Source organism: Balaenoptera ricei, chromosome 7 (genome assembly GCF_028023285.1).
Source record: "Balaenoptera ricei isolate mBalRic1 chromosome 7, mBalRic1.hap2, whole genome shotgun sequence".
NCBI classification, from domain to species: domain Eukaryota; kingdom Metazoa; phylum Chordata; class Mammalia; order Artiodactyla; family Balaenopteridae; genus Balaenoptera; species Balaenoptera ricei.
This window is the reverse complement of record NC_082645.1, coordinates 66677835-66693522: the sequence shown is the minus strand read 5'-3', so window position 1 is coordinate 66693522 and position 15688 is coordinate 66677835. Positions and strand designations below refer to the sequence as shown.

General features: G+C 40.3%; 1 protein-coding gene across 45 annotated transcripts in view; it reads left to right on the top strand.

Moving 5' to 3' along the window:
* Positions 1–15688, top strand: part of TTN (titin) — a 285370-nt gene that overhangs the window by 37795 nt on the left and 231887 nt on the right. For all 45 annotated transcript variants that reach the window (XM_059928202.1, XM_059928193.1, XM_059928195.1 and 42 more), the window contains 6 exons: positions 371–631; positions 1150–1291; positions 1380–1545; positions 3315–3546; positions 5006–5290; positions 5524–5649. In XM_059928202.1, the coding sequence (XP_059784185.1) occupies positions 371–631; positions 1150–1291; positions 1380–1545; positions 3315–3546; positions 5006–5290; positions 5524–5649 (1212 nt within the window). The remainder of the gene's footprint in view (positions 1–370; positions 632–1149; positions 1292–1379; positions 1546–3314; positions 3547–5005; positions 5291–5523; positions 5650–15688) is intronic.

The following is a 15688-nucleotide window of genomic DNA, read 5'->3' as shown; positions in this document are numbered from 1 at the left end:
CACACACACAGAATATCCAGTAGACTCATTGTTATTCCATAGCCTACACTTTTTCTTCCTGACCAGTTACCTTGATTGAAACATCTACTGTGTCCACACTGAGTCAGGCATCTGGATAAAATTTTTGATTAGCATTGAAAGGCTACCTATAAAGATGCTCTGGTGTCTATCTCTTGCTTTTTTCTGTTCCCCTGTCACTTGACATTGTCCTGTAGAGGGGTACCTGGAAGGTATCATGGCTCATCTCTCTGAACTGCGATCGCCTAAACAGATGTACTAAGAACATTCCAAGTTTTCATTCTGTGCCTGTTATAACCCACATTGTATTGACACAAAATCTCCTTGGGTGTATTTCCTTCCCCCTTTGCAGCAATCATGATTACATCCATGCTGAAGGACATCAATGCTGAAGAAAAAGACACCATTACCTTTGAGGTAACAGTGAACTATGAAGGCATCTCTTACAAATGGTTGAAGAATGGCGTGGAAATCAAATCAACCGACAGGTGCCAGATGAGAACCAAAAAGCTCACCCACTCACTGAACATCAGGAATGTTCACTTTGGGGACGCTGCTGAGTACACCTTTGTGGCTGGAAAAGCTGCCTCGACAGCCACTCTTTATGTGGAAGGTATGGTTTCATAAATGTCATATCCATAAACATAAATGGCAAACACACTATATAAAATGTTAGAGCATCAGCTAATGAATGGATAAGTAAAATGAGGTATATCCACGCAATGAAATATTATTCAGCAATAAAAAGGAGGTACTGATACATGCTATAACATGGATGAACCTTAAAAAACTTTATACCAAGTGAAAGAAGCCGGTCACAAAGAACCACATACTGTATGATTCCAGTTATAGGAAAAGTTCAGAGTGCACAAATCTGTAGAGACATAGATGGGTGCCTAAGTCTGAGGGGAGGACAAAGGGAGGTGTCTGGAGGGTGATGGCTAAGGGGTACATGGTTTCTTTTGGGGGTAATGAGAATGCTTTGAAATTAATTATGGTGATGGTTGCACAACTCTGAATATACTGAAAGCCACTGAATTGTATACTTTCACTGGGTGAATTGTATAGTATGTGAATTATATCTTAGCAAAGCTGTTAGAAAGATTAATTTTTTTACACGCTGTTCTCCAGCTCGTCATATAGAATTTAGGAAACACATTAAAGACATTAAGGTTCTCGAGAAGAAGCGAGCCATGTTTGAATGTGAAGTTTCTGAACCTGACATCACTGTGCAGTGGATGAAAGATGGCCAAGAGCTACAGCTTGTGGACAGGTCCGTTGGTTTGTTTGCCACTTCCTCGTGATTCCCAGTTTCCTTTGAGTCATCATACGTTAAACCTCAATTTCTCTTTCTTCCATAGAATAAAGATACAGAAGGAGAAATACGTCCACCGCCTTCTGATCCCATCCACCCGGTTATCTGATGCTGGGAAGTACACAGTGGTGGCTGGAGGCAACATGTCCACTGCCAGCCTCTTTGTGGAGGGCAGAGACGTTCGCATCCGAAGCATTAAAAGGGAGGTTCAGGTAATTGTCCACATGCTGAATTTTTGGAGAAGTCATCAGTAGCTCCTAATCTATCGTTTTGTCACTTAATTTTTTTTTAACATCTTTATTGGAGTATAATTGCTTCACAATGGTGTGTTAGTTTCTGCTGTATAACAAAGTGAATCAGCTATACATATACATAATCCCCATATCCCCTTCCTCTTGCGTCTCCCTCCCACCCTCCCTATCCCACCCCTCTAGGTGGACACAAAGCACCGAGATGATCTCCCTGTGCTATGCGGCTGCTTCCCACTAGCTATCTGTTTCACATTTGGTAGTGTATACATGTCCATGCCACTCTCTCACTTCGTCCCAGCTTACCCTTCCCCATCCCCGTGTCCTCATAGAGAATGTCACTTAATTTTTTGACTTTTACATTTTCTAACCACAGTCTTCTGAAAAAATGAAATCAGCTTATCCCTACCAGCTTACACTCTTGTGCTGACATCAACTTAGTCACAGTTTCCTCTCGCTTAGGGAATAAATGTATCCTTCACAGCTGTTTAAATACTTTAATGAAAGCAGCTGTAGACACTTCACTGTCAAATGGCCACTTACCAAGCAACATCAACCCTAAAGGAACTAAAATTTAGATTGTGATGTTCGCACAGCAACTGGAATTAAGGGAATTCAGAACAAGGTGGCATTTTCTCAGAAGCCTTCTACCTTGGAGAGGCAGCTGTGTGGGGACTTGACTGGGAAAACTCCCTCCGAGGTCCAAGAGGAAGACCAGTTTGAGCAAAGCTGGATTCCTAGCAGCGATGCTGAGCAAACACCTTTGCTCTCGACTGCACATGTACGGCTTGTCCTCATGGGTGCCAGTCTTCCCACGCGATATAACGGGGAGATAACATGTGAAGAGAAGTATCACTTGAGCTCATGTTTATCATATTGCTCATCCAAGGAGAGCCAGGCATTACATTAGGCCAGAGTGAAAAAAAAAGCCTCAATGCATACTCAGATAACCCAAATATGTCCTTCATCCTTTATTGACCAATTCTGAACCTTGATTTTCTCACTTTTAAAAATGAGGATAATAGTTCCTACCTAGCCTACAAGGTTCACATCATATGAAATCAAATTGAGCAGTAACTTAAAAGAACTTTGTCAATGATAAACAGCCCTCAGATGTAAAGTGTCATTATTTCTTTTCTTTTTTAATTTTTATTTTATTTTATTATTTACTTTTGGCTGTGTCGGGTCTTTGTTGCTGCGCGCAGGCTTTCTCTAGTTGCAGGGAGCGGGGGCTACTCTTTGTTGCAGTGCACAGGCTTCTCATTGCAGTGGCTTCTCTTGTTGCGGAGCACAGGCTCTAGGCACTCGAGCTTCAGTCGCTGTGGTGTGCAGGCTGTAGTTGTGGCGCATGGGCTTAGTTGCTCCACGCCATGTGGGATCTTCCCGGACCAGGGATTGAAGGATTGAACCTGTGTCCCCTGCATTGGCAGGCAGATTCTTAACCACTGCGCCACCAGGAAGTCCTGCAAAGTGTCATTATTTCTGTTATGATTAACTAAGAAACAAACATTTAAGGATGAAATCATTGCCTCCGTGCAGATGTAAGCAAAAGAAGTATGGGCACCTTGTGTCCACGGATATGCAGGAAAACTTAGAATGTGCTATAACCAGTCAACTTCCTATATCATAATATATAGGTTTGACATGCTCTTCAAATGAGCTGTTTTGGAAACAGGTTAAAACCGAAAGGAAATCAGGGCTTCAATTTTCTTTTCCTGTTGCTCCATTAAAAGGTTATTGAGAAACAACGTGCTGTTGTTGAGTTTGAGGTCAATGAAGATGATGTAGATGCCCACTGGTATAAAGACGGCATTGAAATCAATTTCCAAGTTGAAGAACGACACCAGTATGTGGTGGAGAGAAGAATCCACCGGATGTTTATCTCTGAGACCAGGCATAGCGATGCTGGTGAATACACCTTTGTGGCAGGAAGGAACAGGAGTTCTGTTACGCTCTACGTCAATGGTAGGTAGAGATATTAACATATTTTGTGCATCCATCTGTAATAATCCTCCCTTTCAACTTACTGAAGTTCTGGTAGTTCCCAGGCAATTTCTCAAGAACCCATGGTACTCATATGTTTGAAGTTATTCCATTTATTTTCATATTATACCTGTGGAAATGGGATGGTAGCTGTTAAAAGGACCAAGATGTCATTTCCAGAAGGCACCTAATGGCTAGATCCTTATTTAGTTTGGTCAACATTATTGAACATCCACTGTATGTCAATTATAATAGACCCCAAATGGGTTTCTAGGTACAGTTTTCAGCTGTTCTAGTTCTCTGCCCTTGGCCCTAACTGCTTGAATACTAGTAGCACTACCAAGTGATGGGGCATTTCCAGCCTCTGGTGGGGCATTTCCAGCCTCTGTTAGGGCATGCCTGGGAGAACCTAGAAAGCCACAGGCGAGCTCCATACCCTAGGACCAGGGTCTGACTTTAGTGGGGGATTCCATATGCTACCAAGTCCTCAGAGGAACACCATTAAACCATCCACTTTCCTCATTAGAAACCTTAGAGCTGTATCTGAGGCTGGTCTAGATCCATCCCTGTCCTGACCTTGGGTCCTACCTGTCTGAACAAATACCCCTGAGACAGATGAAGGAACACTAAGAGTAATCTCAAGTTTCATAAAAATGAACCATATTGCCAACATTCCCTTGGTCCCTAGAAGACCAAATGGTCACAGTATCCAGTTATTATTATTTCTATATTAGTGGTAGAGAAACTGAGGCACAGAGAAGTAAAGGTCTACCCATATGGCTGTGTCAGAAATCAGCCTCACAGAAGTCATTTCTCCCCATTTCTTGGTTCCACGAATGACCCAGTTTCCCTCAATCATCACAACACCAAGAATATGTTTTAATTAGCATAACAGGAAAGCTGCATTAAAAAAAAAATTACCTAATTGCCTTTAGATCTAAAATGACATTCATTCATACATACTGATTGCACTTCACTGGCACCTGTATATTAAAAAATGACTATCACATATACACAAATACTTGCAAAACACACCTGAATGAGATGAGCCACCTCACCACACGATTTGCCCAAATGACTGTTAAAAATAGGTAGCATGTGGAAGTGTTCTAGCATTCTTTAGAGGACTGTCCATTGTCACCCCGATCCAGATCCCAGCCAGGAAAGGGGTGACCGTGTTATGCTGAAAAACTCAGCACTCCCAGTATCACCCCCCCCCCCCCCACCAAATATCAAAAGTATCTCTCTCTACTTAGGGACAAAATTCCAATTTTTTTTTTCCTTCTTAGCGCAAAAAATGTTCTAATATTCTGAAGCAAGTAAAGATATCACCATTCCGAAGTTTAGTTTCGGGGTACATAACCACCTGGCAACAAATTAACGTAGATTTTCCCGTGCTTTCCTGTGTTTTCATGGGCTATTTGTTTTCTTTTCTTCCCAGCCCCAGAACCGCCCCAAATTCTGCAGGAGCTCCAGCCTGTTACCGTGCAATCTGGCAAGCCCGCCCGCTTCTGTGCTGTGATATCCGGCAGACCACAGCCGAAAATTTCCTGGTACAAGGAAGAGCAGCTGCTTTCCACTGGTTTCAAGTGCAAATTCCTTCACGATGGGCAAGAGTACACACTTCTGCTCATCGAAGCCTTCCCAGAGGACGCGGCCGTCTATACCTGTGAAGCCAAGAATGACTATGGAATTGTCACTACCTCAGCATCACTCTCTGTGGAAGGTAGAAATGCCTTGCTACTTCTCAGCTTAAAGTAAAACCTAAGAAACCCGCTTTTGCATCCTCCCAGGGCATTTAAAAATACAACTTGGTGCTCCTAAAAGTAGATTGCTACCTAACTTGGAAACTTTGAAAGGGCTCCACTGCCAGATAAATTAAGAGAAATCGGCATGCTTCATTCTGTGAGGTCTGTAGGCTGACTTACTCCTGACAAGTCTTGTGGTCCCTTCCTTTAGTTCCAGAAGTTGTGTCTCCTGATCAGGAAATGCCAGTTTATCCTCCTGCCATCGTCACCCCACTTCAGGACACTGTCACTTCTGAGGGACGGCCAGCCCACTTTCAATGCAGAGTTTCTGGAACCGGTAGGTTTACAAGCAAAGGTAGAGTTGCTAATACTTAAAAAGAATGATGTGAGGAAAAGGTTTTCTTACCTCTCATGAATAATTTGAAGTTTCATGGGCATCTTGCAGAAGACTTACTCGGATTATTGAATTGAGAATTAGATCAGTGTTTTCCGCTACTGGACTGTACACCTAAAAATGGTTAAGGTGATAAATTTTATGTTATGTGTTTTTTTAAACTACAATTTAAACAAAAGGAATTAGTTCAGTGTTTTTCAATGTTTTAAACTTGAAAAATGTCATGTTTTCTTTATGATTGTAGTTACACTTTTGTTATCTCTTGAAAAAATACAACAAAACCTACAATTATTATTAGATTAATTATGATGGCATCTACATATGTTTTAAGAGTCCATTTATATGTAAGATGTTGTCCAGTCTATGGACAGTGCTTGTGTGAAAAGCCATATCCCTTTGGAAGGTGGTATCCTGTAGTGAACAAAAGTGGGGGCATTATGATCAGAGAGGTTGGATTTGAGTCTTGGCTCCACTCTGTGACCTTCGGCAAATACGTGATTTCTCTGGTTCTCTTTCCCTCATGAATAAAGTGAGGATAATATTGCATTCAGCCTTAGAATGTACATTTCATGAGGGCAGGGATTCTGTCTTAGTAGCAAGAACATGGTGCCCGAAAAGAAGGAAAGCTCTGTGAAAGCAAGGGTGGATCCTTGTCCTAGAATAGCTCCATACATAGTAGGTACTCAGTAAGTAATTGTTGATCGGACAAAAGAATGATTGTTAAATGGCTGATATCAATCGCTTCAGATCATTGTCATGATCATGTCAGATAACCCACATCAGCACATATTGCAGCGCCCCTCATACAGGAATCCCTCCATCTGTTAGCTGTTGTGATTTTTAATTGGTGCATGTTTCCCAGAACCATCAGCCCCTCCCCTCACCCCAGGAGTCTGACCTTAGTAGAATGAGACAAAATGTTTAGAGTCATTTCTAGCCAATGATGATTGTAGATCTACCTCACACAGGGACAGGGTAAATCAACCTTATCCCGAATGAAAATCACTCCCTCACTTGCTTGACTTTTGTATACCACCACAAAGGGAAATTCTCCAAGCTCGGGCATCTCACAGCACTCCTAATAAATGTTTGCTTTGCTTATTGTGCTTCTCCCGTTAGGTTATGACCCAGTCTCTACCTTGCCATGAGCCGTTTTCTTTAGCAAGTTAGTATTTCAATTGGGCTTCTATTACCTAATGATTTCCTCCTCTGGGATGGAGATGCTGATCTAGAAACCAAATAGACCTGTTTGATTTTATGAGCATAATTAAAGGATATGAGGTATATAAAGCACTTACAGGCATGGCTAGCAAGTGACTGGTGCTCAATACATTAATTTTATTACAACCATGGAGAGGAATTATAGAAACATAAAAGTCTGGTATTGGGTGACCAACATAGATAAATACTATAGACTTTGTGACTTCAGAGCACGGTATTTGAAAAATGCCAAATATTAAGAAATGAGGACTGATTCGGTAATATCCTACTAAAAAGAAAAATGCATTTTCATATCAAATTCACTAAAGCCATACTAAAGAATTTATCCATTCATTGAATTTTTAGAGGAAATTTTTCAAATAAATATATGTATATGGATTATCTAAAGTAGTAGTCTTAACTATATTTGCATAGTGCTCTTTAGTTTATAAGTCATTTTATAGTTTGCCTTTAAGGGATCACAAAAATACATTTGAAGCTCTCTACAAGTCTCCAATTGGGGTAGAAAAAGAAAAATATCTTTTCAATGTGACTGATGTCCTTAAATATTTGAATGGACTTTATAAATTCATGTGATCATTAACTCTCTATGTGTGGTAATACTAATACACATACAGAGGTTTTAGACCCCTTTCATAAATGTATTTTCTATATGACAAAAATTAAATTCACTGAATAAATGCCTTTTTAAAATAAAAGCTCACCATATCACGTTTCATGCCCCTCAGACTGAAAATTTTCACACAACTTCCCTTAAGAAAGTAAGTGCAGCTCTGCTTTCTACAAATTGGGAAAAAATATGAGTCTGCAGAGGCCCCAGTCTCATGTTTTTGGCAACTCAGTACTTGCTGAAGCATGGAATCTGGTGGTGCTTTTGTTAAGTGGAAATGTTATCTATTGAAGGTCTCTGGTGCCACCTATTGGTGGAAGAGAAGTTTGGAAAAGTAGAATTTTAAAACTTGTAGTAAAAGCTAGCTTTTTGCTAGTGCTCATTCTACAGATAATGGTCAGTATCATTTGGTGGCTTACAGAGTGGCAGCTAGCTAAGTGAGATGATAAATAATTAGTTTAGCAATGAGGAATACCCACTGTTCATTTAAGCTTTTTTTTTTGTTTTATTCGACCAACATTTGTGTTCCTGCTATTGAGACATTACACTAGGTTCTAGGGATGCCAGGACCTGTCTCTTGCCTTCCTGGAGCTCAGTGTGTAGGTGAGGAGACACACGTGCACAGCTAGATCCCAAGGTTGTAAGTGCTGTAACAGCCCACCTACTCAGTGCTCTCTGTCTGGGAGAGAGCGGGAGAAAGATGCACGGACTGCACATTGAAGAATTAATAGGCTCATGAGCACGCTGGTGCTCCAGGCAGAGAACATTTATGAAGTCATAAAAGCTTGCCAGAACATTCCGTGTGCTGGCAACAAGTGGTTTAAGTATGGTTAGAAAGTGATGTAACGAGTGGGCAAGAAGCTAGAAAAGAAGGCAAGGGCCAGATCCTAAAGTGTTGGTATTCTGTGCTTAGGACTTTAGATTTTATCTTGTTTACTTTGAGGAGCCACTGAGAGATTTTGAAACCTCTGGGTAACATGATCAGGTTTTCTTTTTAGAAACAACACTCTGATATGGACAGATGTGGGAGGTGAGAATGAAGGTAAGGGACCAGCAGAGAGGCTATCATATTATGATAGGCTTGGAAGGTGTTGACAACTGAGAGAGTCAGGAGAAAGATGGGGGTAGATTGTGCAAGAGTCCAGGAGGTAGAATGAACGAGACTCAGGGACCAAATACAATGGAGTGGTGGGGGTGAGGAGCTGGGGCAGTGGGGTGGCCTCACAGAAGCCATGAGAGGCCAGTGACTGACACAGATAGTGGCAGCCCAGCCAGAAGTACCAAGTCCATTACCAAGACAGGTCTTGCCCTTTAGCTCATTTATTATTGGCAATTCATGCCTGTCCTCCTGCTTCACTGAGTTCACCAAAGGAAGAAGTTGTCAGGAAGAATAAGCAGGGAACCTTGTGAGGGAGAGAGAGTACCAAACTCTCCATCCTTCTCTTTCCATTGATGATTAAACACACAAACTAAGTATTTGTAGGATGACTTTTACATCCCATGTGATGATGGTATTACTTGTATATCCTGTGGTCCTGTTTATTAGGTAAGTTATTGCTGATCTCTTGTGATGTTAGACATTCTCGCTTTAATGACTGACTTGTGCCTGTGGTTTATAAAGCCCTTTCCTCTGCGTATGTCATTGAATTCACACAGCAATTTTATAGCCCATGAATAGCCCATGAATTATTATGCATCTTATTTTACAAATGAGAAGACTGGTCCAGAGAGATTAACTGACATGTCTAAGGTCACACAGCTGGTAAATTGTAGTGTCAGGATTCCATTTCCTACCTTACCTTGCTACCTAAGGAAGTAAAAAGATTTGTTGCTTTAAAAGGGGAACTTGTAGTTTATAACAACTACCCTAGTGGGAAGCAGGGGAACATTCATAAACCAATATTTATGCAACAGTGCAAACAAATACCAGAGGATTGGACTATTAGAAGATCCCCATGGGTGGTATTGAGATAAGGAAGTAATATAGTGACCACATTCCAAAAGCAAGATGGCTTCTGATTTTTGGCTTTTAAAACAAATAACTAAATTTGAATCCACGCTTGACTTACAGGGCTATTGCTTTAGTGGAAGTATAATATTTTTTAAAGTGCACATCATCTTAAACTGTAACAACATAGTAATATTTATCCTTGATTTGGGGTTTTTATTTTCTATCATTTTAAGATGGTTCAAATCCTTGTGTGGAAATAGCTGTTTTTTTTTTTTAAACTTTATTTTATTTATTTTTTTATACAGCAGGTTCTTATTAGTCATCAATTTTATGCACATCAGTGTATACATGTCAATCCCAATCGCCCAATTCATCACACCACCATCCCCACCCCCCTGCAGCTTTCCCCCCTTGGTGTCCATACGCTTGTTCTCTGCATCTGTGTCTCAACTTCTGCCCTGCAAACCGGTTCGTCTCTACCATTTTTCTAGGTTCCACATACTTGCGTTAATATACGATATTTGTTTTTCTCTTTCTGACTTACTTCACTCTGTATGACAGTCTCTAGATCCATCCACGTCTCAACAAGTGACTCAATTTCGTTCCTTTTTATGGCTGAGTAATATTCCATTGTATATATGTACCACATCTTCTTTATCCATTCGTCTGTCGATGGGCATTTAGGTTGCTTCCATGACCTGGCTATTGTAAATAGTGCTGCAATGAACATTGGGGTGCATACGTCTTTTTGAATTATGGTTTTCTCAGATATATGCCCAGTAGTGGGATTGCTGGATCATATGGTAATTCTATTTTTAGTTTTTTAAGGAACCTCCATACTGTTCTCCATAGTGGTTGTATCAATTTACATTCCCGCCAACAGTGCAAGAGGGTTGCCTTTTCTCCAAACCCACTCCAGCATTTGTTGTTTGTAGATTTTCTGATGATGCCCATTCTGACTGGTGTGAGGTGATACCTCATTGTAGTTTTTATTTACATTTCTCTAATAATTAGTGATGTTGAGCAGCTTTTCATGTGCTTCTTGGCCATCTGTATGTCTTCGTTGGAGAAATGTCTATTTAGGTCTTCTGCCCCTTTTTGGATTAGGTTGTTTGTTTCTTTAATATTGAGCTGAATGAGTTGTTTATATATTTTGGAGTTTAATCCTTTGTCCGTTGATTCGCTTGCAAATATTTTCTCCCATTCTGAGGGTTGTCTTTTCATCTTGTTTATGGTTTCCTTTGCTGTGCAAAAGCTTTTAAGTTTCATTAGGTCCCATTTGTTTATTTTTGTTTTTATTCCCATTACTCTAGGAGGTGGATCAAAAAAGACCTTGCTGTGATTTATGTCAAAGAGTGTTCTTCCTATGTTTTCCTCTAAGAGTTTTATAGTGTCCGGTCTTACATTTAGGTCTCAAATCCATTTTCAGTTTATTTTTGTGTATGGTGTTAGGGAGTATTCTAATTTCATTCTTTTACATGTAGCTGTCCAGTTTTCCCAGCACCACTTATTGAAGAGACTGTCTTTTCTCCATTGTATATCTTTGCCTCCTTTGTCATAGATTAGTTGACCATAGGTGCGTGGGTTTATCTCTGGGCTTTCTATCTTGTTCCATTGATCTATGTTTCTGTTTTTGTGCCAGTACCATATTGTCTTTTTTTTTTTTTAATAAATTTATTTATTTATTTATTATATTTAGCTGTGTTGGGTCTTCGTTTCTGTGCGAGGGCTTTCTCTAGTTGCAGCAAGCGGGGGCCACTCTTCGTCGCGGTGCGCGGGCCTCTCACTCTTGCGGCCTCTCTTATTGCAGAGCACAAGCTCCAGACGCGCAGGCTCAGTAGTTGTGGCTCACGGGCTTAGTTGCTCCGCGGCATGTGGGATCTTCCCAGACCATGGCTTGAACCTGTGTCCCCTGCGTTGGCAGGCAGATTCTCAACCACTGCGCCACCAAGGAAGCCCTACCATATTGTCTTGATTACTGTAGCTTTGTAGTATAGTCTGAAGTCAGGGATTCTGATTCCTCCAGCTCCGTTTTTTTCCCTCAACACTGCTTTGGCTATTCAGGGTCTTTTGTGTCTCCATACAAATTTTAAGATGATTTGTTCTAGTTCCGTAAAAAATGCTATTGGTAATTTGATAGGGATTGTATTGAATCTGTAGATTGCTTTGGGTAGTATAGTCATTTTCACAATATTGATTCTTCTAATCCACGAACATGGTATATCTCTCCATCTGTTTGTATCATCTTTAATTTCTTTCATCAGTGTCTTATAGTTTTCTGCATACAGGTCTTTTGTCTCCCTAGGTAGGTTTATTCCTAGGTATTTTATTCTTTTTGTTGCAATGGTAAATGGAAGTGTTTCCATAATTTCTCTTTCAGATTTTTCATCATTAGTGTATAGGAATGCAAGAGATTTCTGTGCATTAATTTTGTATCCTGCAACTTTACCAAATTCATTGATTAGCTCTAGTAGTTTTCTGGTGGCATCTTTAGGATTCTCTATGTATAGTATCATGTCATCTGCAAACAGTGACAGTTTTACTTCTTCTTTTCCAATTTGTATTCCTTTTATTTCTTTTTCTTCTCTGATTGCCGTGGCTAGAACTTCCAAAACTATGTTGAATAATAGGGGTGAGAGTGGACATCCTTGACTCGTTCCTGATCTTAGAGGAAATGCTTTCAGTTTTTCACTGTTGAGAATGATGTTTGCTGTGGGTTTGTTGTATATGGCCTTTATTATGTTGAGGTAGGTTCCCTCTATGCCCACTTTCTGGAAAGTTTTTATCATATAGGGGTGTTGAATTTTGTCAAAAGCTTTTTCTGCATCTGTTGAGATGATCATATGGTTTTTATTCTTCAATTTGTTAATATGGTATATCACATTGATTGATTTGCATATATTGAAGAATTCTTGCATCCCTGGGATAAATCCCACTTGATCGTGGTGTATGATCCTTTTAATGTGTTGTTGGATTCTGTTTGCTAGTATTTTGTTGAGGATCTTTGCATCTATATTCATCAGTGATATTGGTCTGTAATTTTCTTTTTTTGTAGTGTCTTTGTCTGATTTTGGTATCAGGGTGATGGTGGCCTCATAGAATGAGTTTGGGAGTGTTCCTTCCTCTGCAATTTTTGGAAGAGTTTGAGAAGGATGGCTGTTAACTCTTCTCTAAATGTTTGATAGAATTCACCTGTGAAGCCATCTGATCCTGGACTTCTGTTTGTTGGAAAATTTTTAATCACAGTTTCAATTTCATTACTTGTGATTGGTCTGTTCATATTTTCTATTTTACCTGGTTCAGTCTTGGGAGGTTATACCTTTGTAAGAATTTGTCCATTTCTTCCAGGTTGTCCATTTTATTGGCATAGAGTTGCTTGTAGTAGTCTCTTAGGATGTTTTGTATTTCTGCGGTGTCTGTTGTAACTTCTCCTTTTTCATTTCTGATTTTATGGATTTGAGTCCTCTCCCTCTTTTTCTTGATGAGTCAGGCTAATGGTTTATCAATTTTCTTTATCTTCTCAAAGAACCAGCTTTTAGTTTTATTGATCTTTGCTATTGTTTTCTTTGTTTCTATTTCATTTATTTCTGCTCTGATCTCTATGATTTCTTTCCTTCTGCTAACTTTGGGTTGTGTTTGTTCTTCCTTCTCTAGTTCCTTTAGGTGTAAGTTTAGATTGTTTATTTGAGATTTTTCTTGTTTCTTGAGGTAGGCTTGTATAGGTATAAACTTCCCTCTTAGAACTGCTTTTGCTGCATCCCATAGGTTTTTGATCGTCTTGTTTTCATTGTCCTTTGTCTCTAGGTATTTTTTGATTTCCTCTTTGATCTATTCAGTGATCTCTTGGTTATTTAGTAACGTATTGTTTAACCTCCATGTGTTTGTGTTTTTTATGTTTTTTTCCCTCTAATTCATTTCTAATCTCATAGCGTTGTGGTCAGAAAAGATGCTTGATATGATTTCAATTTTCTTAAATTTACTGAGTCTTGATTTGTGACCCAAGATGTGATCTATCCTGAAGAATGTTCTGTGTGCACTTGAGAAGAAAGTGTGATCTGCTGTTTTTGGATGGAATGTCCTATAAATATCAATTAAATCTGTGTGGTCTATTGTGTCATTTAAAGCTTGTGTTTCCTTATTAATTCTCTGTCTGGATGATCTGTCCATTGGTGTAAGTGAGGTGTTAAAGTGCCCCACTATTATTGTGTTACTGTCGATTTCCTCTTTTATAGCTGTTAGCAGTTGCCTTATGTATTGAAGTGCTCTTATGTTGGGTGCATATATCTTATATCTTCTTTGATTGATCCCTTGATCATTATGTAGTATCCTTCCTTGTCTCTTGTAACATTCTTTATTTTAAAGTCTATTTTATCTAATATGTGTATTGCTAGTCGAGCTTTCTTTTGATTTCCATTTGCATGGAATATCTTTTTCCATCCCCTCACTTTCAGTCTGTATGTGTCGCTAGGTCTGAAGTGGGTCTCTTGTAGACAGCACATATATGTGTCTTGTTTTTGTATCCATTCAGCAAACCTGTGTCTTTTGGTTGGAGCATTTAATCCATTCACGTTTAAGGTAATTATCGATATGTATTTTCCTATGACCATTGTCTTAACTGCTTTGGGTTTGTTTTTGTAGGTCCTTTTCTTCTCTTGTGTTTCCCACTTAGAGAAGTTCCTTTAGCATTTGTTGTAGAGCTGGTTTGGTGGTGCTGAATTCTCTTAGCTTGTGCTTGTCTGTAAAGCTTTTGATTTCTCCATCAAATCTGAATGAGATCCTTGCCGGGTAGAGTAATCTTGGTTGTAGGTTCTTCCCTTTCATCACTTTAAGTATATCATGCCACTCCCTTCTGGCTTGTAGAGTTTCTGCTGAGAAATCAGCTGTTAACCTTATGGGAGTTCCCCTGTATGTTATTTGTCGTTTTTCCCTTGCTGCTTTTAATAATTTTTCTTTGTCTTTAATTTTTGCCAATTTGATTACTATGTGTCTCGGCGTGTTTCTCCTTGGGTTTATCCTGTATGGGCCTCGCTGCGCTTCCTGGACTTGGGTGGCTCTTTCCTTTCCCATGTTAGGGAAGTTCTCAACTATAATCTCTTCAAATATCTTCTCTGGTCCTTTCTCTCTCTCTTCTCCTTCTGGGACCCCTATAATGTGAATGTTGTTGCATTTAATGTTGTCCCAGAGGTCTCTTAGGCTGTCTTCATTTCTTTTCATTCTTTTTTCTTTAGTCTGTTCCACAGCAGTGAATTCCACCATTCTGTCTTCCAGGTCACTTATCCGTTCTTCTGCCTCAGTTATTCTGCTACTGATTCCTTCTAGTGTAGTTTTCATTTCAGCTATTGTATTGTTCATCTCTGTTTGTTTGTTCTTTAATTCTTCTAGGTCTTTGTTAAACATTTCTTGCATCTTCTTGATCTTTGCCTCCATTCTTTTTCCGAGGTCCTGGATCATCTTCACTATCATTATTCTGAATTCTTTTTCTGGAAGGTTGCCTATCTCCACTTCATTTAGTTGTTTTTCTGGAGTTTTATCTTGTTCCTTCATCTGGTACATAGCCCTCTGCCTTTTTATCTTGTCTATCTTTCTGTGAATATGGTTTTTTTTCCACAGGCTGCAGGGTTGTAGTTCTTCTTGCTTCTGCTGTCTGCCCTCTGCTGGATGAGGCTATCTAAGAGGCTTGTGCAAGTTTCCTGATGGGAGGGACTGGTGGTGGGTAGAGCTGACTGTTGCTCTGGTGGGCAGAGCTCAGTAAAACTTTAATCCGCTTGACTGCTGATGGGTGGGGCTGGGTTCCCTCCCTGTTGGTTGTTTAGCCTGAGGCAACCCAACACTGGAGCCTACCTGGGCTCTTTGGTGGGGCTAATGACAGACCCTGGGAGGGCCCACACCAAGGAGTACTTCCCAGAACTTGTGCTGCCCGTGTCCTTGTCCCCACAGTGACCCATAGCCACCCCCCGCCTCTGCAGGAGACCCTCCAACACTAGCAGGTAGGTCTGGTTCAGTCTCCCCTGGGGTCACTGCTCCTTCTCCTGGGTCCTGATGCGCACACTACTTTTTGTGTGCCTCCAAGAGTGGAGTCTCTGTTTCCCCCAGTCCTCTTGAAGTCCTGCAATCAAATCCCACTAGCCTTCAAAGTCTGATTCTCTAGGAATTCCTCCTCCTATTGCCGGACCCCCAGGTTGGGAATGCTGATCTGGGGC